The 23,596-nt window shown below is 41.3% G+C and overlaps 1 protein-coding gene across 2 annotated transcripts in view; it reads right to left on the reverse strand.

Annotated features, from left to right (window-relative positions):
• Window positions 1-3,597: 3,597 nt before the first annotated feature.
• TRIM29 (tripartite motif containing 29) overlaps window positions 3,598-23,596 on the reverse strand; it is a 99,420-nt gene continuing 79,421 nt past the window's right edge. For both annotated transcript variants that reach the window (XM_073656643.1, XM_073656642.1), the window contains 3 exons: window positions 22,243-22,338; window positions 19,773-19,849; window positions 3,598-6,361 (listed from right to left, as the gene is read on the reverse strand). In XM_073656643.1, coding sequence (XP_073512744.1) covers window positions 6,302-6,361; window positions 19,773-19,849; window positions 22,243-22,338 — 233 coding nt within the window. In that variant the 3' untranslated portion in view covers window positions 3,598-6,301. The remainder of the gene's footprint in view (window positions 6,362-19,772; window positions 19,850-22,242; window positions 22,339-23,596) is intronic.

The raw sequence follows: 23,596 nt of genomic DNA on the forward strand, positions 1-23,596 counted from the left end.
CAACCGGAGGCACCACCACCAACCAACATAACACTACACTAGGTTGTAATGTGCAACCTAAGTAATGAGGCGATCCATCCCAAATAAAATAAATTATTTTTATTGAACAATATAATTAAAAAACGTATTAAAAAAGCAGAATACTATTGAATAGGGGACGCTAAACTCCACACAAAATATATATAATAATCTCCAAATTCATAGAATAAATGTAATAGAGTGGCACAACTAATTAGTCCATGTGTTAGAGAGAGATATAAACATAAGGTAAAAAGTCAATACCAGAAAAATTAATCAAGGCAAAGAAATTAGCAAGATAAATATACCATACCCCATGTTTAATTTAAAAATCCTCTATTGTAACAATATGTTGTCTCCACAGCTTAATAATATAAAAAATATATAGCTTATTCTCACCTAATCCTGATTCCCCATCACCGCAGCCTCCATATCATCTTCCTGCTTGTAAAAACAGCGTGTCAGCGGAGGCGGCACACTGTCTTGGTGTAATTGTGACACCTTCTTGGATACCCTGTGGCCTGTGAGATAGGGTAGGGAGATTGTGGCTTCTTACCCTTTTCATGGGATTGAACTGTATTTGTGTCATGTTGACACAAACACAATTCAATGTGATAAAGATCTAGGGCTCTGGGCTAGAAGATTGGGACAAGAGTCCTAGATCTTTGTTACTAGAGACACCCGTGGTATTGCATCTAAAATTAAAATTGTTTAAATTACTGGTTCATTTTGTTTGTTTGATTTATTGGATCTTTTCATGAAGCAGGCTGCAGTGTTATGGAATAGCAAACTGAAATTGCAGCAGCCCAGATTAAAAGCGTTTTTTTTGTTCAGGTGCAAACTTTATTAAACCACTGTAAAGCCTATCTAAAACTTTACAATTTACTTGCTTTTAAAATTCTGCTCTGTTGCTGAGCTGCCACATGTGGCGAAGTAACCTCCATCGCCTTACTTTCTGCTGAATTGTGTTCAAGGCACAGAGATTTCCTGTCTGTGCTTTGAATGGCTCAGCCAGCAGCTTTGCAGTGAGCTGGGAAAAGTGGTGTCATGTGAGCATGGCCTGAGATCCTCCGCAAGCTGTGAGTGACTGGAGATATGCACAAGGAGGGAAGGCAAGAAGGGAGAGCTATTGCAGGCTCCACACAGTTCAAGTCTTCTTGTCAGCTTGTGACTTTAGCCAGAGGGGATGGAGCTGGGCTTCCATAGCGAAAGATAACATTAGAATAAATGACTACATTACAATACTCATTGTTTCCCTGATCCTTTGTGGAGGTAGTGTCTGCACATGTAATATTACTGAATACAGGATAGCACATACTAGGAAAAGTTGTAAAAATAAAAGGTAACAGTGGGGGTTTGGGGACTCATTAAAGGGACACAGTAGTGGGCCCCTCACCTGGAAGAGCCCACCTGGAGCTACCGCTACTGGCAGAACGCGCCAATGCAGTTAAACTGTGCACAAGAGCAGGGAGACCATTTCTGCCGCTCTCGGTTTTATAGGACACAAGTCGCATTGAGCCTGAGGCCTACAGAACGGTAGGTCCAGGACGGAGCGATGCAATGATGTCATCGCACCGCACCGCACCATACACCAGATGTCAGAATGCCGGCATGATAATATCACCACATCGGACTGCCTGGGACCTGCCGCTGTCTGCTGGACTTGTTGAGTTTACGTGAATATATGTTTGTTTTTTTATTTTAAGATTGTGTCATTATGTATGAGGGCTACTAAGGCGACCATCATAACAGCGTGGGGGCTTCTACTAAGGGGGCCATCATAACAGAGTGTGTGCTACTACTAAGGGGGCCATCATAACAGCATGGGGGCTGCTACTAAGAGCCCACATACATGGTTTGGGTTACTAAGGGGCCCATCATATAGCGTGTGGGCTACTAAGGTGGGCCATCATACAACATGGGGGATACTAAGTGAGCCCTCCTGCAAAGTGAGGGCTACTAAGGTGGCCATGATACAGTGCAAGAGCTACTAAAGGGGCCATGATACAGTTTTTAGGCTAACAAGGGGGCCCTCTTACAGAGTGGGGGCTAATAAGCGGCCCTTCTACAGAGTTGGGGCTTCTAGTGAGGCCATTAGAGTGAGGGCTATTAAGAGGGCCATATTACAGAGTGGCAACTACTAAGGTGGTCAATATACTGTGTGGACTACTGTGGAGGCAATCATATAACTTTGGGTCTACTGTGGGGACCGTCACACAGTGAGGGAGCCATCATACAGTATGTGGGCTACAGTGGAGACATCATACAGTGTGGGAGCCATTATACAGTGTAAGGGCTAACAAGGGGTCATTATACAGTGTGGGGGCTACTAAGGGGCCTTTATACAGTGTGAGGACTACTAAGGGGCCATTATACAGTGTGGGGGCTACTAAGAGGCCTTTATTTAGTGTGAGGCCTACTAAGCGGCCATTATACAGTGTAGGAGCTACTAAGGGGCCATTATACAGTGTGGAGGCTACTGTGGGGCTTATTAAACTGTGTTGAGATTACTGTGGGGCCATTATACAGTGGAGGCATCATGTAGTTTTTGGAGCATTATACTGTTTATAGTGGAGCTGTAGGGAAATAGTACTGTATAGAGGGGAACTGTGGGGACATCATACTGTGTATAAGGGAGTTGTGGTGGCGATATTGTGTTGAGGGGAGCTGTACAGGAAAATCTGATGGGACATTATTAATGTTAATTGGACACTTATTGTTATAGGGGCACTGAGGATATTGTGACTGTCAAAGTGGCACACAGAGGACATTGTTACTTTCTAGGGGGGCAAAATGTGGGCACTGTTTTCTAGGGTACTTGCACAGGGCATTAATATATTCTAGAAATCTATTTTACCATCTAGACGGCACAAAAAAGGCATTTTACTTTGTAAGTGGCACAGTTGTGGCATTACTATGTGAGGCACTAAGAGGAGCTCTGTTTTTGTGCCACACAGCAAGTCCAGTAATAGGGACACATACGGCAGCAGCGACTCAGTATTGGGGTATCAGCAGGATGAGGAGTTTGTGCAGATTGGGAATAGATGGGGACGGTGCAGGAAATGTGAGAAGTCATATATGTATTTGTTGCAATCTCTACAGACGAGTCCTGGCTGGAGAAGTCCACATGTCGGTGTGGGCCGTATGGAAAAGACGGGAAAAGTGAGCGACTCCATCAGAAAGAACATCAGCTGTAAGTCACCATCAATAACTGTACTGTGATCACTTGAATGTTCTTCAGGACTGGTATATACCACTCTATGGTCACTATATGACAGTAATATCAGCATTGGTGTTTGTATAGTTTATATAGTTATATACTTTCAGTAGCAGCAGGTTCTTCTATACCTATTAGGGGGCACCACCATAGTTGTAATCAGGTTTACTTAGTTAGGGGCCCACTCAGATGTCTCGCCTCTCCTGAGCTGAACCCCTAGCTACGCCTCTGCAGGGACAGACAGATAATTTTTGTGCTTAGAAAACCCCTTGAAACATTACCTGGCTTTATGTATTTCATGAATTTATTGAATTTATTTTGGTTACTTTGTGAAAAGTAATTAAATCAAGAAGTCACTAAACTTTTGTATTTTTCAACAGTAGAACTTTAATGTTAAACAACGTTGCAAAATTGCATGTATTACAAAACACGATCAGAAAACAGAGAAGCGACATTTTCTGAACATTACATATTACTATAACCATACCATACAATGCAGCTTAATGTTAAAATGAAAGTCTAGTTGCGCTTTTTTTTTGTTAAATTGACCCATCCGGCCCACATAACATACAATTGTGTTCTATTTGACAGGTAAATATCAAGAAATCCCAGCTACTTTGTTTGTAGGGATTTTATGCAGAAACTATCAAATAACACAACCTCTACTCTGTGGTTATCAGACTGTGGTAGAAGTTGTCAAAGCCCGATGATCTTTGTCAATGTTCTGCAGCTATTGGCTATAACTACTGACCACAATAGCTAAAGAGTATGGATCAGACATTGCTCAGAACGTAGCAGTAATAGATATCTAAAATACTTAGAAAACAAGGAGCAAAGGTGTGTTATGTGGACAATATGGGAACATTATGCAAAAAAAGCAAACATTTTTCAACTGGAGTTTCGCTTTAATTATAATTTTACTATGCAATTACAAAAACATATATAGTTTTAGTATGTATTGCTGTTAGTGTTTAGGTTGGTAACTTCCAGTGCAGTTTTCATCATGTTTAGCCTTATTCCTGTAGGAGTATTGTCATGCCATCGGCGGTACACCTGAACAGAACACTTGGATTGTACTTTGTTGTTTCTACAAAGAACATTTTTTGTGTTGTGCATTTTTCTATAACTATTAGAAATATTCAAGTACATGGCCTACTTTGCTGTCAGGTTTAAAAGAATGGAAATAATGTCCTACATTACCACATTCTTCCCTTTCTCTGAATTTTACCACCCATTAGAGCATGCTTTACATTCCTTCCAAAATTTGTTCATTTTGTCTTACGATCATATACAGTAGAAACCATGGCCAGAAAAAAAAGGGTGAAAATCAGCATTTATGTTCCAATACTACTATAATATGACATTTCAATCTCTATTACTTTGTTCCTGGTCAAACTATTAAACTAAAATACATCAGAACTTTGAACAAAAAAAAAAAAAAAAAGACTTTTACCTTTAATACTACATCAAAAACTAATAAAAAAAAAATACTACATTTTATGTTTTAATTCTGGGATTTTCAAAGTTTGTAGGGAGAATAAAAAACTATTATTAGCCAGAATAAGATATTAGGAAATCGTATAGAAAGAATTATTGTATTATACCAGGCTTAAATATGTTTTGTACTACATATAATAGTTCACTTTTTTTTCTATCAGTATTTATGGATGTATGGGGTGGGCTAGAGCTCTATAGATGGGCTGGAAGGAAAACTTTAAAGTTCCATTGAAATAAAAATAAAATTAAAATAAGGCTGATCTGTTATCAGATACCTAAACTTGTGCGTGACTCATGAGGATGTCTGGATATTCTACTGGTAGATTTTCTTGCTAACAGTACTATGGTCTATAGATGTCAACTGATGATTTGTTTCAACAAGTTGGTGCACATATGAGTCTTTAATGTATCCTCTATATTATTAAGTGAAATTCTAAACAATCTTAACTGAAAATTTCCAAGTGTCCATTGAGATATTGCTAAAAGACCATGACCACCATAATGAGCTCATGTGGTTAAGTAGCAAAACCCTTTCATCTGTTGTCATCTCGTATGGCCAGGAGCACGTTTTGGAAAAATGTCTGAGCAAACAAGTTGCCCGATTGAAGATTTACATTCCCGAGTGCAACTATTTCATGGAAGTAAAATAACTTTTACTGTAAGATTACAAAAATTTCTTCATTCCCACTGACCAATTCTAATTAGTCATCAATAATTCTCAGAACAGACTGGGTAAAATTATATTGACACCATGCTGTATAATAGCCGAAAGCAACAGAAAGCCTGCAGTGAAGAAAAATACCGACACTTATTTCATTCAAGGATGCAGGAGATAAATCTTGCATTAGCTAAAATTGATTTTAGAATTTCACAAAGCATCTGGAGGAAAAGACGCAGAAGGGGATATCTTTTTAGCTGTGAAGATTACACTGCAAGGAAACTGTGAAAAATGGTGTCTGTGCGACCTGCAGAGCTTACATTGCTGTTTAATGGCAAGAGCAGCTAAACAGAGCGGGTGCTGCTCAGCTAAAGAAAGGATATTTAGAGAGAAAACAAGTGGAATAAAGGGGTTAGGAAATGATGGATAATATTTCATTAATTTAGAAGCTTGAGGTCAAGCAAGGGAATATCTGTCGAATATAAACGCTTCTGCAATTGTAAAATGCAGAAAAAAAGACTAACTATAATCTTGCTGAAACAATACCCATATATAAAAACCACAGTATAGATCAATCCTCATGATGGCACAGACTTCTGACGCTTTAATATTTAGTAACTAATGGTGTAATGATTTCTACATCAGCTCTAAAGGGTTAAGCTGAGATGATGAGCTAAAGACTCATCCAAGCCTCGACCCACCCAAGAATTCCAGAACATGATGATTGCCATCGGCAAGAAAAAAACCTGTTTTTTTCTTCTCTTTTTTTTTTCCCTCCCAGCCAAATCTAGTCACAACACATTCACTGCAATAGCAGTGAAAGAATTAAGCAGAGCTCCCCACCCTCTCTACTGACACATAGCTATGGTAAGTGAAAGAACAGCGTCTTAGGCTTCCGTGATCCCAGGGATTTATGGAGATTCAGTGTTTGAAGCATTTCCTTTATTCACATAGAATGGGCGTTGCTGGGTCTGTTGGAAACAAACAAGCCGTAGACGTTAATGACTTTAATTGTTTTCTGAGGTCTAATATACAATTACATTCTGGAGTCAGAATATTTAATATCCATTATATAATTCTAAGACTAGATTTACACGTGGCAGAAAGTTCTCACTGCAGATTTGGACACAAATGTAAAACAAATCTGCAATGAATTCACAATAAATTTCCACTTATAGCATCTAAATTTTGTTGTGCATTTTTGTAGATTTCACCCTACGGAATTACAAAGCATTGCATAAGGGGATATCCAGAATAAGCATGCCCCGATATCGGTGAGGATTCTTTCTGCCACAAGTGAAATTTGAAAACAATGTTCACTTTATTTTATTGTGAATTAGTGCAGATGTGCAGAACATTGCAATCCAGAAGGTGTGAACCAAGCCTAATAATACCTATTTGTATTATTAAGTTTGATTTTTAGTTTTGTGGGAAAAAAATTCGTATAACTTAGAGTTTAGTAATGTATATTTCTGCTCTTTTACTGTTTAAGAGTCTAGTGGACAGACTTTTTAGTGATTAACAGTAATCTGATACAGGGAGGCTTTCACTCATTAATAAGACCACCCCCTGGACAGTAATACAGGAAGGATTTCACTCATTAATAAGACCACCCCCTGGACACTAATACAGGAAGGCTTTCACTCATTAATAAGACCACCCCCTGGACAGTAATACAGGAAGGATTTCACTCATTAATAAGACCACCCCCTGGACAGTAATACAGGAAGGCTTTCACTCATTAATAAGACCACCCCCTGGACAGTAATACAGGAAGGATTTCACTCATTAATAAGACCACCCCCTGGACAGTAATACAGGAAGGCTTTCACTCATTAATAAGACAACCCCCTGGACAGTAATACAGGAAGGCTTTCACTCATTAATAAGACAACCCACTGGACAGTAATACAGGAAGGATTTCACTCATTAATAAGACCACCCCCTGGACACTAATACAGAGAGGCTTTCACTCATTAATAAGACAACCCACTGGACACTAATACAGGAAGGCTTTCACACATTAATAAGACCACCCACTGGACAGTAATACAGGAAGGCTTTCACTCATTAATAAGACCACCCACTGGACAGTAATACAGGAAGGCTTTCACTCATTAATAAGACAACCCACTGGACACTAATACAGGAAGGCTTTCACTCATTAATAAGACCACCCCCTGGACAGTAATACAGGAAGGCTTTCACTCATTAATAAGACCACTCCCTGGACAGTAATACAGGAAGGCTTACACTCATTAATAAGACCATCCCCTGGACAGTAATACAGGAAGGCTTTCACTCATTAATAAGACAACCCACTGGACACTAATACAGGAAGGCTTTCACTCATTAATAAGACAACCCACTGGACACTAATACAGGAAGGCTTTCACTCATTAATAAGACCACCCCCTGGACAGTAATACAGGAAGGATTTCACTCATTAATAAGACCACCCCCTGGACAGTAATACAGGAAGGCTTTCACTCATTAATAAGACAACCCACTGGACAGTAATACAGGAAGGCTTTCACTCATTAATAAGACCACCCCCTGGACAGTAATACAGGAAGGCTTTCACTCATTAATAAGACAACCCACTGGACAGTAATACAGGAAGGCTTTCACTCATTAATAAGACCACCCCCTGGACAGTAATACAGGAAGGCTTTCACTCATTAATAAGACCACCCCCTGGACAGTAATACAGGAAGGCTTTCACTCATTAATAAGACCACCCCCTGGACAGTAATACAGGAAGGCTTTCACTCATTAATAAGACCACCCCCTGGACAGTAATACAGGAAGGCTTTCACTCATTAATAAGACCACCCCCTGGACAGTAATACAGGAAGGATTTCACTCATTAATAAGACCACCCCCTGGACAGTAATACAGGAAGGCTTTCACTCATTAATAAGACAACCCCCTGGACAGTAATACAGGAAGGCTTTCACTCTTTAATAAGACAACCCACTGGACAGTAATACAGGAAGGCTTTCACTCATTAATAAGACAACCCACTGGACAGTAATACAGGAAGGCTTTCACTCATTAATAAGACAACCCACTGGACACTAATACAGGAAGGCTTTCACTCACTAATAAGACCACCCCCTGGACACTAATACAGGAAGGCTTTCACTCATTAATAAGACAACCCACTGGACAGTAATACAGGAAGGCTTTCACTCATTAATAAGACCACCCCCTGGACACTAATACAGAGAGGCTTTCACTCATTAATAAGACAACCTACTGGACACTAATACAGGAAGGCTTTCACACATTAATAAGACCACCCACTGGACAGTAATACAGGAAGGCTTTCACTCATTAATAAGACCACCCACTGGACAGTAATACAGGAAGGCTTTCACTCATTAATAAGACAACCCAATGGACACTAATACAGGAAGGCTTTCACTCATTAATAAGACCACTCCCTGGACAGTAATACAGGAAGGCTTACACTCATTAATAAGACCATCCCCTGGACAGTAATACAGGAAGGCTTTCACTCATTAATAAGACAACCCACTGGACACTAATACAGGAAGGCTCTCACTCATTAATAAGACAACCCACTGGACACTAATACAGGAAGGCTTTCACTCATTAATAAGACCACCCCCTGGACAGTAATACAGGAAGGATTTCACTCATTAATAAGACCACCCCCTGGACAGTAATACAGGAAGGCTTTCACTCATTAATAAGACAACCCACTGGACAGTAATACAGGAAGGCTTTCACTCATTAATAAGACAACCCACTGGACAGTAATACAGGAAGGCTTTCACTCATTAATAAGACAACCCCCTGGACAGTAATACAGGAAGGCTTTCACTCTTTAATAAGACAACCCACTGGACAGTAATACAGGAAGGCTTTCACTCATTAATAAGACAACCCACTGGACAGTAATACAGGAAGGCTTTCACTCATTAATAAGACAACCCACTGGACACTAATACAGGAAGGCTTTCACTCACTAATAAGACCACCCCCTGGACAGTAATACAGGAAGGCTTTCACTCATTAATAAGACAACCCCCTGGACAGTAATACAGGAAGGCTTTCACTCATTAATAAGACAACCCACTAGACAGTAATACAGGAAGGCTTTCACTCATTAATAAGACAACCCACTGGACACTAATACAGGAAGGCTTTCACTCACTAATAAGACCACCCCCTGGACAGTAATACAGGAAGGCTTTCACTCATTAATAAGACCACCCCCTGGACAGTAATACAGGAAGGCTTTCACTCATTTTTAAGACCACCCCCTGGACAGTAATACAGAAAGGCTTTCACTCATTAATAAGACCACCCCCTGGAAAGTAATACAGGAAGGCTTTCACTCATTAATAAGACCACCCCCTGGACACTAATACAGGAAGGCTTTCACTCATTAATAAGACCATCCCCTGGACAGTAATACAGGAAGGCTTTCACTCATTAATAAGACAACCCACTGGACAGTAATACAGGAAGGCTTTCACTCATTAATAAGACAACCCACTGGACACTAATACAGGAAGGCTTTCACTCACTAATAAGACCACCCCCTGGACAGTAATACAGGAAGGCTTTCACTCATTAATAAGACCACTCCCTGGACAGTAATACAGGAAGGCTTACACTCATTAATAAGACCATCCCCTGGACAGTAATACAGGAAGGCTTTCACTCATTAATAAGACAACCCACTGGACACTAATACAGGAAGGCTTTCACTCATTAATAAGACAACCCACTGGACACTAATACAGGAAGGCTTTCACTCATTAATAAGACCACCCCCTGGACAGTAATACAGGAAGGATTTCACTCATTAATAAGACCACCCCCTGGACAGTAATACAGGAAGGCTTTCACTCATTAATAAGACAACCCACTGGACAGTAATACAGGAAGGCTTTCACTCATTAATAAGACAACCCACTGGACAGTAATACAGGAAGGCTTTCACTCATTAATAAGACAACCCCCTGGACAGTAATACAGGAAGGCTTTCACTCTTTAATAAGACAACCCACTGGACAGTAATACAGGAAGGCTTTCACTCATTAATAAGACAACCCACTGGACAGTAATACAGGAAGGCTTTCACTCATTAATAAGACAACCCACTGGACACTAATACAGGAAGGCTTTCACTCACTAATAAGACCACCCCCTGGACAGTAATACAGGAAGGCTTTCACTCATTAATAAGACAACCCACTGGACAGTAATACAGGAAGGCTTTCACTCATTAATAAGACCACCCCCTGGACACTAATACAGAGAGGCTTTCACTCACTAATAAGACAACCCACTGGACACTAATACAGGAAGGCTTTCACACATTAATAAGACCACCCACTGGACAGTAATACAGGAAGGCTTTCACTCATTAATAAGACCACCCACTGGACAGTAATACAGGAAGGCTTTCACTCATTAATAAGACAACCCACTGGACACTAATACAGGAAGGCTTTCACTCATTAATAAGACCACTCCCTGGACAGTAATACAGGAAGGCTTACACTCATTAATAAGACCATCCCCTGGACAGTAATACAGGAAGGCTTTCACTCATTAATAAGACAACCCACTGGACACTAATACAGGAAGGCTTTCACTCATTAATAAGACAACCCACTGGACACTAATACAGGAAGGCTTTCACTCATTAATAAGACCACCCCCTGGACAGTAATACAGGAAGGATTTCACTCATTAATAAGACCACCCCCTGGACAGTAATACAGGAAGGCTTTCACTCATTAATAAGACAACCCACTGGACAGTAATACAGGAAGGCTTTCACTCATTAATAAGACAACCCACTGGACAGTAATACAGGAAGGCTTTCACTCATTAATAAGACAACCCCCTGGACAGTAATACAGGAAGGCTTTCACTCTTTAATAAGACAACCCACTGGACAGTAATACAGGAAGGCTTTCACTCATTAATAAGACAACCCACTGGACAGTAATACAGGAAGGCTTTCACTCATTAATAAGACAACCCACTGGACACTAATACAGGAAGGCTTTCACTCACTAATAAGACCACCCCCTGGACAGTAATACAGGAAGGCTTTCACTCATTAATAAGACAACCCCCTGGACAGTAATACAGGAAGGCTTTCACTCATTAATAAGACAACCCACTGGACAGTAATACAGGAAGGCTTTCACTCATTAATAAGACAACCCACTGGACACTAATACAGGAAGGATTTCACTCACTAATAAGACCACCCCCTGGACAGTAATACAGGAAGGCTTTCACTCATTAATAAGACCACCCCCTGGACAGTAATACAGGAAGGCTTTCACTCATTTTTAAGACCACCCCCTGGACAGTAATACAGAAAGGCTTTCACTCATTAATAAGACCACCCCCTGGAAAGTAATACAGGAAGGCTTTCACTCATTAATAAGACCACCCCCTGGACACTAATACAGGAAGGCTTTCACTCATTAATAAGACCATCCCCTGGACAGTAATACAGGAAGGCTTTCACTCATTAATAAGACAACCCACTGGACAGTAATACAGGAAGGCTTTCACTCATTAATAAGACAACCCACTGGACACTAATACAGGAAGGCTTTCACTCACTAATAAGACCACCCCCTGGACAGTAATACAGGAAGGCTTTCACTCATTAATAAGACCACCCCCTGGACAGTAATAGAGGATGGCTTTCACTCATCAATAAGACCACCCCCTGGAAAGTAATACAGGAAGGCTTTCACTCATTAATAAGACAACCCACTGGACACTAATACAGGAAGGCTTTCACTCACTAATAAGACCACCCCCTGGACAGTAATACAGGAAGACTTTCACTCATTAATAAGACCACCCCCTGGACAGTAATACAGGAAGGCTTTCACTCATTAATAAGACAACCCACTGGACACTAATACAGGAAGGCTTTCACTCACTAATAAGACCACCCCCTGGACAGTAATACAGGAAGGCTTTCACTCATTAATAAGACAACCCACTGCACAGTAATACAGGAAGGCTTTCACTCATTAATAAGACCACCCCCTGGACACTAATACAGAGAGGCTTTCACTCACTAATAAGACAACCCACTGGACACTAATACAGGAAGGCTTTCACACATTAATAAGACCACCCACTGGACAGTAATACAGGAAGGCTTTCACTCATTAATAAGACCACCCACTGGACAGTAATACAGGAAGGCTTTCACTCATTAATAAGACAACCCACTGGACACTAATACAGGAAGGCTTTCACTCATTAATAAGACCACTCCCTGGACAGTAATACAGGAAGGCTTACACTCATTAATAAGACCATCCCCTGGACAGTAATACAGGAAGGCTTTCACTCATTAATAAGACAACCCACTGGACACTAATACAGGAAGGCTTTCAATCATTAATAAGACAACCCACTGGACACTAATACAGGAAGGCTTTCACTCATTAATAAGACCACCCCCTGGACAGTAATACAGGAAGGATTTCACTCATTAATAAGACCACCCCCTGGACAGTAATACAGGAAGGCTTTCACTCATTAATAAGACAACCCACTGGACAGTAATACAGGAAGGCTTTCACTCATTAATAAGACAACTCACTGGACAGTAATACAGGAAGGCTTTCACTCATTAATAAGACAACCCCCTGGACAGTAATACAGGAAGGCTTTCACTCTTTAATAAGACAACCCACTGGACAGTAATACAGGAAGGCTTTCACTCACTAATAAGACAACCCACTGGACAGTAATACAGGAAGGCTTTCACTCATTAATAAGACAACCCACTGGACACTAATACAGGAAGGCTTTCACTCACTAATAAGACCACCCCCTGGACAGTAATACAGGAAGGCTTTCACTCATTAATAAGACAACCCCCTGGACAGTAATACAGGAAGGCTTTCACTCATTAATAAGACAACCCACTGGACAGTAATACAGGAAGGCTTTCACTCATTAATAAGACAACCCACTGGACACTAATACAGGAAGGCTTTCACTCACTAATAAGACCACCCCCTGGACAGGAATACAGGAAGGCTTTCACTCATTAATAAGACCACCCCCTGGACAGTAATACAGGAAGGCTTTCACTCATTTTTAAGACCACCCACTGGACAGTAATACAGAAAGGCTTTCACTCATTAATAAGACCACCCCCTGGAAAGTAATACAGGAAGGCTTTCACTCATTAATAAGACCACCCCCTGGACACTAATACAGGAAGGCTTTCACTCATTAATAAGACCATCCCCTGGACAGTAATACAGGAAGGCTTTCACTCATTAATAAGACAACCCACTGGACAGTAATACAGGAAGGCTTTCACTCATTAATAAGACAACCCACTGGACACTAATACAGGAAGGCTTTCACTCACTAATAAGACCACCCCCTGGACAGTAATACAGGAAGGCTTTCACTCATTAATAAGACCACCCCCTGGACAGTAATAGAGGATGGCTTTCACTCATCAATAAGACCACCCCCTGGAAAGTAATACAGGAAGTATTTCACTCATTAATAAGACAACCCACTGGACACTAATACAGGAAGGCTTTCACTCACTAATAAGACCACCCCCTGGACAGTAATACAGGAAGACTTTCACTCATTAATAAGACCACCCCCTGGACAGTAATACAGGAAGGCTTTCACTCATTAATAAGACCACCCCCTGGAAAGTAATACAGGAAGGCTTTCACTCATTAATAAGACCACCCCCTGGACACTAATACAGGAAGGCTTTCACTCATTAATAAGACCACTCCCTGGACAGTAATACAGGAAGGCTTTCACTCATTAATAAGACCATCCCCTGGACAGTAATACAGGAAGGCTTTCACTCATTAATAAGACAACCCACTGGACACTAATACAGGAAGGCTTTCACACACTAATAAGACCACCCCCTGGACACTAATACAGGAAGGCTTTCACTCATTAATAAGACAACCCACTGGACACTAATACAGGAAGGCTTTCACTCACTAATAAGATGACCCCCTGGACACTAATACAGGAAGGCTTTCACTCATTAATAAGACCACCCCCTGGAAAGTAATACAGGAAGGCTTTCACTCATTAATAAGATAACCCCCTGGACACTAATACAGGAAGGCTTTCACTCACTAATAAGACCACCCCATTGACAGTAATGCAGGAAGGCTTTCACTCATTAATAAGACCACCCCCTGGACACAAATACAGGAAGGCTTTCACTCACTAATAAGACCACCCCCTGGACACTAATAGAGGAAGAATTTTACTCACTAATAAGACCACCCCCTTAACAGTACTACAGGAAGGCTTTCACTCACTAATAAGACAACCCCCTGGTCACTAATACAGGGAGGCTTTCACTCACTCATAAGACCACCCTCTGGACACTAATACAGGGAGGCTTTCACTCATTAATAAGACAACTCCCTGGACACTAATTAAGGGAGGCTTTCACTCATTAATAAGACAACCCCCTGGACACTAATACAGAGAGGCATTTACTCACTCATAAGGCCACCCTCTGGACACTAATACAGGGAGGCTTTCACTCACTAATAAGACCACCCTCTGAGAACTAACACAGGAAGGATTTCACTCACTAATAAGACCACCCTCTGGACACTAATACAGGGATGCTTTCACTCACTAATAAGACCACCCCCTGGACACTAATAAAGGAAGGCTTTCACTCATTAATAAGACAACCCACTGGACACGAATACAGGGAGGCTTTAACTCACTAATAAGACCACACTCTGGACACTAATACAAGGAGGCTTTCAGTCATTAATAAGACAACCCCCAGGACACTAATACAGGGAGGCTTTCACTCACTAATAAGACCACCTTCTGGACACTAATACAGGAAGGCTTTCACTCACTAATAAGACCACCCTCTGGACACTAATACAGGGACGCTTTCACTCATTAATAAGACAAGCACCTGGACACTAATACAGGGAGGCTTTCACTCACTAATAAGACCACCCTCTGGACACTAATACAGGGAGGCTTTCATTTATTAATAAGACTACCCTCTGGACACTAATACAGGGAACCTTTCACTTATTAATAAGACCACCCTCTGGACACTAATACAGAGAGGCTTTCACTCACTAATAAGACAACCGCCTGGACACTAATACATTGAGGCTTTCACTCACTAATAAGACAACCTTCTGGACACTAATACAGGGAGGCTTTCACTTACTAATAAGACAACCCCCTGGACACTATTACAGGGAGGCTTTCACTCACTAATAAAACCACCCTCTGGACACTAATACAGGAAGGCTTTCACTCATTAATAAGACCACCCCCTGGAAAGTAATACAGGAAGGCTTTCACTCATTAATAAGACAACCCCCTGGACACTAATACAGGAATGCTTTCACTCACTAATAAGACCACCCCCTTGACAGTAATACAGGAAGGCTTTCACTCATGAATAAGACCACCCCCTGGACACTAATACAGGAAGGCTTTCACTCATTAATAAGACAACCCCCTGGAAACTAATAGAGGATGAATTTTACTCACTTATAAGACCACCACCTTGACAGTAATACAGGAAGGCTTTCACTCACTAATAAGACAGCCCCCTGGACACTAATACAGGGAGGGTTTCACTCACTCATAAGACCACCCTCTGGACACTAATACAGGGAGGCTTTCACTCATTAATAAGACAACTCCCTGGACACTAATTAAGGGAGGCTTTCACTCATTAATAAGACAACCCCCTGGACACTAATACAGAGAGGCTTTCACTCACTCATAAGGCCACCCTTTGGACACTAATACAGGGAGGCTTTCACTCACTAATAAGACCACCCTCTGAGAACTAATACAGGATGGATTTCTCTCACTAATAAGACCACCCTCTGGACACTAATACAGGGATGCTTTCACTCACTAATAAGACCACCTCCTGGACACTAATAAAGGAAGGCTTTCACTCATTAATAAGACAACCCCCTTGGCACGAATACAGGGAGGCTTTAACTCACTAATATGACCACACTCTGGACACTAATACAGAGAGGCTTTCACTCATTAATAAGACAACCCCCAGAACACTAATACAGGGAGGCTTTCGCTCACTAATAAGACGACCTTCTGGACACTAATACAGGAAGGCTTTCATTCACTAATAAGACCACCCTCTGGACACTAATACAGGGACGCTTTCACTCATTAATAAGACAAGCACCTGGACACTAATACAGTGACGCTTTCACTCACTAATAAGACCACCCTCTGGACACTAATACAGGGAGGCTTTCATTTACTATTAAGACTACCCTCTGGACACTAATACAGGGAAGCATTCACTTATTAATAAGACCACCCTCTGGACACTAATACAGAGAGGCTTTCACTCATTAATAAGACAACCGCCTGGACACTAATACATTGAGGCTTTCACTCACTAATAAGTCAACCCTCTGGACACTAATACAGGAAGGATTTCACTCACTAATAAGATCACCCTCTGGACAATAATACAGGGAGGCTTTCACTCACTAATAAGACCACCCTCTGGACGCTTATACAGGGAGGCATTCACTTATTAATAAGACCACCCTCTGGACACTAATACAGAGAGGCTTTCACTCACTAATAAGACAACCCCCTGGACACTATTACAGGGAGGCTTTCACTCACTAATAAAACCACCCTCTGGACACTAATACAGGGAGGCTTTCACTCATTAATAAGACAACTCCCTGGATACTAATACAGGGAGGCTTTCACTCACTAATAAGACCACCCTCTGGACGCTTATACAGGGAGGCTTTCACTTACTAATGAGACCACCCTCTGGACACTAATACAGGAAGGATTTCACTCACTAATAAGATCACCCTCTGGACAATAATACAGGGAGGCTTTCACTCACTAATAAGACCACACTCTGGACACTAATAAAGGAAGGCTTTCTCTCATTAATAAGACAACCCCCTGGACACTAATACAGGGAGGCTTTCACTCACTTATAAGACCACCCACTGGACACTAATACAGGGAGGATTTCTCTCACTAATAATACCACCCTCTGGACACTAATACAGGGATGCTTTCACTCACTAATAAGACAATCCCTTGGACACTAAATCAGGGAGGCTTTCACTCACTAATAAGACCACCCTCTGGACACTAATACAGGGAGGCTTTCACTCACTTATAAGACCACCCACTGGACACTAATACAGGGAGGATTTCTCTCACTAATAATACCACCCTCTGGACACTAATACAGGGATGCTTTCGCTCACTAATAAGACAATCCCCTGGACACTAAATCAGGGAGGCTTTCACTCACTAATAAGACCACCCTCTGGACACTAATTCAGGAAGACTTTCACTTACTAACAAGACCACTCTCTGGACACTAATACAGGGAGGCTTTCACTCACTAATAGGGCAACACCCTGGACACTATTACAGGAAGGCTTTCACTCAGTATTAAGACAACTCCCCTGGACGCTACTATAGAGAGGCTTTCACTCATTAATAAGAGAACCCCCTGGACACTAATACAGGGAGGCTTTCACTCTCTAATAAGACCACCCTCTGGACACTAATACAGGGAGGCTTTCACTCACTAATAAGACACCACCCTGGACATTAATACAGGTAGGCTTTCAATCACTAATTTGACTACCCTCTGGACACTAATACAAGGAGGCTTTCACTCACTAATAAGACCACCCTCTGGACACTAATACAGCGAGGCTTTCACTCAATAATAAGACTACCCTCTGGACACTAATACAAGGAGGCTTTCACCCACTAATAAGACACCACACTGGACACTAATATAGGGAGGCTTTCACTCACTAATAAAACTACCCTCTGGACACTAATACAAGGAGGCTTTCACTCACTAATAAGACCACCCTCTGGAAACTAATACAGGGAGGCTTTCACTCACTAATAAGACAACCCCCTGGACACTAATACAGGAAGCCTTTCACTCACTAATAAGACCACCCTCTGGACACTAATACAGGAAGGCTTTCACTCACTAATAAGACAACCACTGGACACTAATACAGGAAGGCTTCCATTCACTAATAAGACCACCCACCTTACACTAATACAGGAAGGATTTCACTCACTAATAAGATAACCACTGGACATTAATACCGGAAGGTTTTCACTCATTAATAAGACCACCCTCTGGACACTAATACAGGGAGGCTTTCACTCACAATTAAAACTGCCCTCTGGACACCAATACAGGAAGGCTTTTACTCCCCAATAAGACCGCCCTCTGGACACTAATACAGGGGGGCTTTCACTCACTAATAAGACCGCCCTCTGGACACTAATACAGGAACGCTTTCACTTACTAATAAGATCTCCTACTGGAAACTAATAATGAAAGGATTTACTTCACAAATAAGTCCACCCTCTGGACACTAATACAGTGAGGCTTTTACCCACGAATAAGACCACCCACTGGGCACTAATACAGGGAGGCTTTCACTCACTTATAAGACCATACTCCGGACACTAATAATGGGAGGCTTCACTCATTAATAACACCACCCCCTGGACACTAATATAGAGAGGCTTTCACTTACTCATAAGAGCACCCTCTGGACACTAATACAGGGAAGCTTTCACTCATTAATAAGACCACCCTCTGGACACTAATACAGGGAGGCTTTCACTCCCTAATAAGACTACCTTCTGGAGACTAATACAGGAAGGCTTTTATTCACTAACAAGACTACTACTGGGCACTAATACATGGAAGCTTTCACTCACTAATAAGATCGCATACTGGAAACTAATATATGAAGGCTTTACCTCACTAATAAGACCACCCTCTGGACACTAATACAATAAGGCTTTTACTCACCAATAATACTGCACTGGGCACTAATACACAGAGGCACTCACTCACTAATAAGACCATTTTTAGATGTGCAGCTCCACCTTTATTTTTCTGAAGACCATCCAATGGTCTCCTGAGCATAGAAAGAGCAGAGATTTACATTGCATAATGATAAATTATACAAAATTTTTTCCACAAAACTATATAACAGTCTGCTCTGCCCCCTCTGCACTATACCAGTGGCCCATAGACCAGACTGCTTGTTAAAAGTAATGGGTTCCCAGCATCTCTGGTTAAACTTAAAGTTTTAGGATTAGCTGGAGATTCTGTCCAGCATTTCCACAGAAATGCAGGAGAGCAAGCCTTCATTTGTACGTTGGTAGGTTCTATACTTTAAACATACAGTAAATTCAAAAATTAATGAAACACATTTACATTCTCATGTACAGATGTATCTTATAATAAAGACAGTATGAAAAAAAATCTGAACATACCAGTAGACTTTGCTTTGATGATTTCCATGTCTGTGGCAGAGCTTTTGCTGGTTGGTGTCTTGACATCATTGGATACACTAAACAGAGATAGAATTAATAAACTGTATTAATGTGTTGGTAAAACAGTAGTCCGGTGCAATGAGTCCATTGTGTACCAGGGTTTGTCTATGTTTTGCCGTTCAACTGTAGGGGAAAAGGACAGGCTACGGCCAAAGGCTAGATGAAGGTAGTTGACTGTCAAGGATGCCACCGCACCACAAAAATGTCGGATGCAGGCAAGAATTTGGTTTGTGATATGTAGTTGTAAGAAGATGGAAGTTGTGCCCACGTTCCTCCTTGTTGATATGTGCTGTGATGTGCTGCATTATTATTTTTTACATTGTTATGTGATAGAGTTGTGTTCTGCCCATCAACAGGTAGTGAGTAGGTAGGATGGAGTTAAGAGTAGGGACTTTCCAAGAGAGAGAGGGGCTATGTAGCAAGACCAGAGAAGACTTTCTGGTAGTGAGTCAGGCTGGGCCTAGTTTGCAGCTAGAGCAAACCTTTGGTCTAAGTACTCAACAAAGCCGCATGAGTTGGGTGACCCCAAATTGTGTGGAGACCGAGGCAGTGGATAGCATGATCCTAAGTAGGGAAGAAAGAAGTACAAAGTGATTTACCGAAGACAGGTCCTGGGGCAGGACACCTAGCTGTATGGCCCCCAGTCCGCAAAAAAAAGACGTAACGGGCCAGGATGAAAATGGAATATGAGATAAAGAGAGTGCCCCGGGTGGTAGTACCAAGGCGTCAGCAAGCAAAGAAGATAAGTAACAGCCATAATGGCAAACTTGCTCCCCTAAGGTGAAAAGAAGATGAGGAACCGCGGGTTGAGGACAGGACTTTCACATACTGGACCATAGTGCTGTGCTGGTTGTGGTGAAAGCAAATGAGTTTTGGGGCAGAAACAAGAAAGCTTGTGAGTGAAGATGTTCCATGTTTTAAAGGAAATGTTCGTGAAGTTATGCACCCTCAATCTATTGTACATAGTTCCCACCAAATTGCTGTTCAGTAAACTGTTTTTTGTTGACTGGTGGTCTCCGTCATTGAACTCTACAGCTGGTCCTGGCCAACCAAAGTCATCAGTAGCATGCGGCCTTCAAGGGCGTAGCACCTCCATGGATGAAGTACACATGCCCAGCCAGAACCCCCTTCTTCATCTAGCATGCCGGGGCATGTAAGACGAGTACCTCGCCCATGGCAACCACCCTGTGCCACGTTACATAGTAATTCTGGGTTTAATATTTATTTTAAGGTCTAGGATGAATTTGTATTTATTTAGGGGCCTGGTCGGAGTCTGTATTTGTTCAACTATTTTATGGTCTGTATTTCTTGAGTGTTTACTATGCAATGACGCCTGCATTTATTTCGAGGTCTGGCAGAACTGAATTTTGGGTTGCATGCTAGAGTCAACATATAGGGATTGGAATTATTTTATGGTATGCTTATTCAGAGGTTTGGTCAGAGATCTTTAAGAACGTTTAGGCTGTGCTAAAGGATACATGGGTTTCTTGTAAGTTGAACACATCATATTAGCAGTGTTTGTAGGAATGGCATATGTAAAAGGTAGGCAGATGTTAACAAAAATGTTGAAGAAGCTTATCAAATCTCTTTTTGAATCTTGGAACATGATGTTACCAGTTTAAATGTACATTTCATATGGCAGGTTCCCTGTATTCACAGATCTAGGTTTTGGACTGGGGCACCAGACAATGCCAGAGCCTGATGAGGTTAGTAATCCACTTGACATTACTAGAGGTACTTGACTAAAATATGTGTTCATTAACTCATTTACTTAAAGTACTCGCACTTTGATTTAATTTTATGGTTTGAGTTGAAAATATGGGTGGGGGGAAATTTTAATTATCTAACTAATGCATTAAAATTCCTTGACCAAGCCCCCCGGTTGAATAGGGAAATGAGTATGAAGGAAAGTGGCTCAACATATCAAAAAGGGAAGCATTAGGACACTTAGTGTTAGCGGTTAGCACTGCTGCTTTGTAACCCTCGGATTCTATGTTCAAATCCCACCAGGGATTCTGAAAGGAGTTTGTATGTTCTCCCCATGCTTGTGTGGGTTTCCTCCAGGTACTCCAGTTTCCCCCCACACTCCTAAGATATACTGATAGGGAATCTAGATTGTGAGCCCCAATGGGGACAGCGATGATGTCTGTAATGCAATGCAGAATATGTTGTCAGCAAGCAAATTAAATACGCTATAAAGGTAAGCTATATGGTGGCATGTAATGAAACCTCATTGATCTCTATAAAAAAAAATATCTACCGTACACGACTTTCTTTAGAAATGATTCAATAACATATATCAGTGTTTACATTAAAACCTGTATAAAGATCACAGAACAGAGCAATCCTACTAGGATGAGAGAGCTATTACATATATTACATCTATAGGAATAGACCGAAATACAATTACCATTCATGTTAAAGAGGTTTCCGTCTTGCTGAGTGCTGCTGGTCTCTGTGGATGTCACAGTGGATGAAAACTGGTAGGAAGGTACTTGAGTGGGGGCTAAAACAAGTAAAGTATGAGATCATTTAGACAAACACCCATGGTAAAATCATACCCACATAATATAAAGTGATATGCACATGAAAAGTATATCTAAAGTAGGTGCAAATGTAATGTTCTCACCAAGGATAATCTGAGGACAAGAATGAAGCGCATGGTTGGCAAACAGATTTTATGTAAGTAATCAACGGTAAAATGTGGGAGGGAATAGGAAAGGATTAAATGGGGAAGTGAAACGGAATTGTAGTCTAAAGCTCCAGTAATGAAAAGTATAGAATTGTCACATAAATGAGGGGAATATCTTTGTGTCTATCTCGAGATCTGTGTTTTTATAGAATCCCAAATGGTTTACATTAGATTTGCATTGTTCCAGCCCGCAATGTTTGCTGCACTAGCAGACTGTCTAATGTGTTCAGCTGGTGACTTCTTATTTTCTTCAAAATATCTAATCGGAAAAGGGATGGGCATGTTGAATTTCAACATGCTAGGTCCTTTTTTTCTCTAGGGAAGCAACCCGGAGCAGTGGATTTCTACCCTTCTCTCCATTGAGAACACATACACCAACCAAGTATGCATGTGTATGGGAAGGCCTGTATGAACAGCTGATCGGCCAACACCTATTGACAGTGTATGATCACCGTTAAAAATTGCTCTTTAAATAGGTGCAAAGCAAGAAGGCAGGAACCCATATCATGATCAGGAGGAGTAATCATCCTCTTGTCAGTTATAGTTTTTTCCAGGTTAACCCATTTACAACTGCATAAATTCATTTTTTCACCCAACTTGACAAGAAAAAAGGGAGTCTATAATCTCAAAATGCAAATTACACTGCTTAAACATTTAAATAGGGGACCTAGCCCCTTTGAAATTCATAACAACAATATACGTTTTAGTGTTGCAGATAGGTTAATTTTTACACTTTGGTGAACCCTTAGTGTGGTCAAGAGCTTAGAGCCCTCCTATTTGCATTTTAAGCACTGTCCCAAGCACTGTCCCAAGATAGATTGTCAGTGCTCACATTGCAAAAATGAACATTGCCTTATCTCAATTGTGTGTCCGTTGCATGCACACTGACACTGGTAGGGCCCAGCGGTGCACTTACCATCAGGGCAGGCATGCACACAGTGTGGATGCGGATACACTCTGATCCTGGATTCCTGTCTGTCTGCGGCCCACGCTCACTACACTGATACGTGTGGAAGCTTAGCGAGTCAGCGGCTTCAAAGAGGAGGAGAGGATGTCGAAAAACTATGACTGA

The sequence above is a fragment of the Phyllobates terribilis genome, unplaced genomic scaffold (assembly GCF_046119375.1).
Source record: "Phyllobates terribilis strain yellow unplaced genomic scaffold, ASM4611937v1 Scaffold_12__6_contigs__length_324123572, whole genome shotgun sequence".
Lineage (NCBI taxonomy): Eukaryota > Metazoa > Chordata > Amphibia > Anura > Dendrobatidae > Phyllobates > Phyllobates terribilis.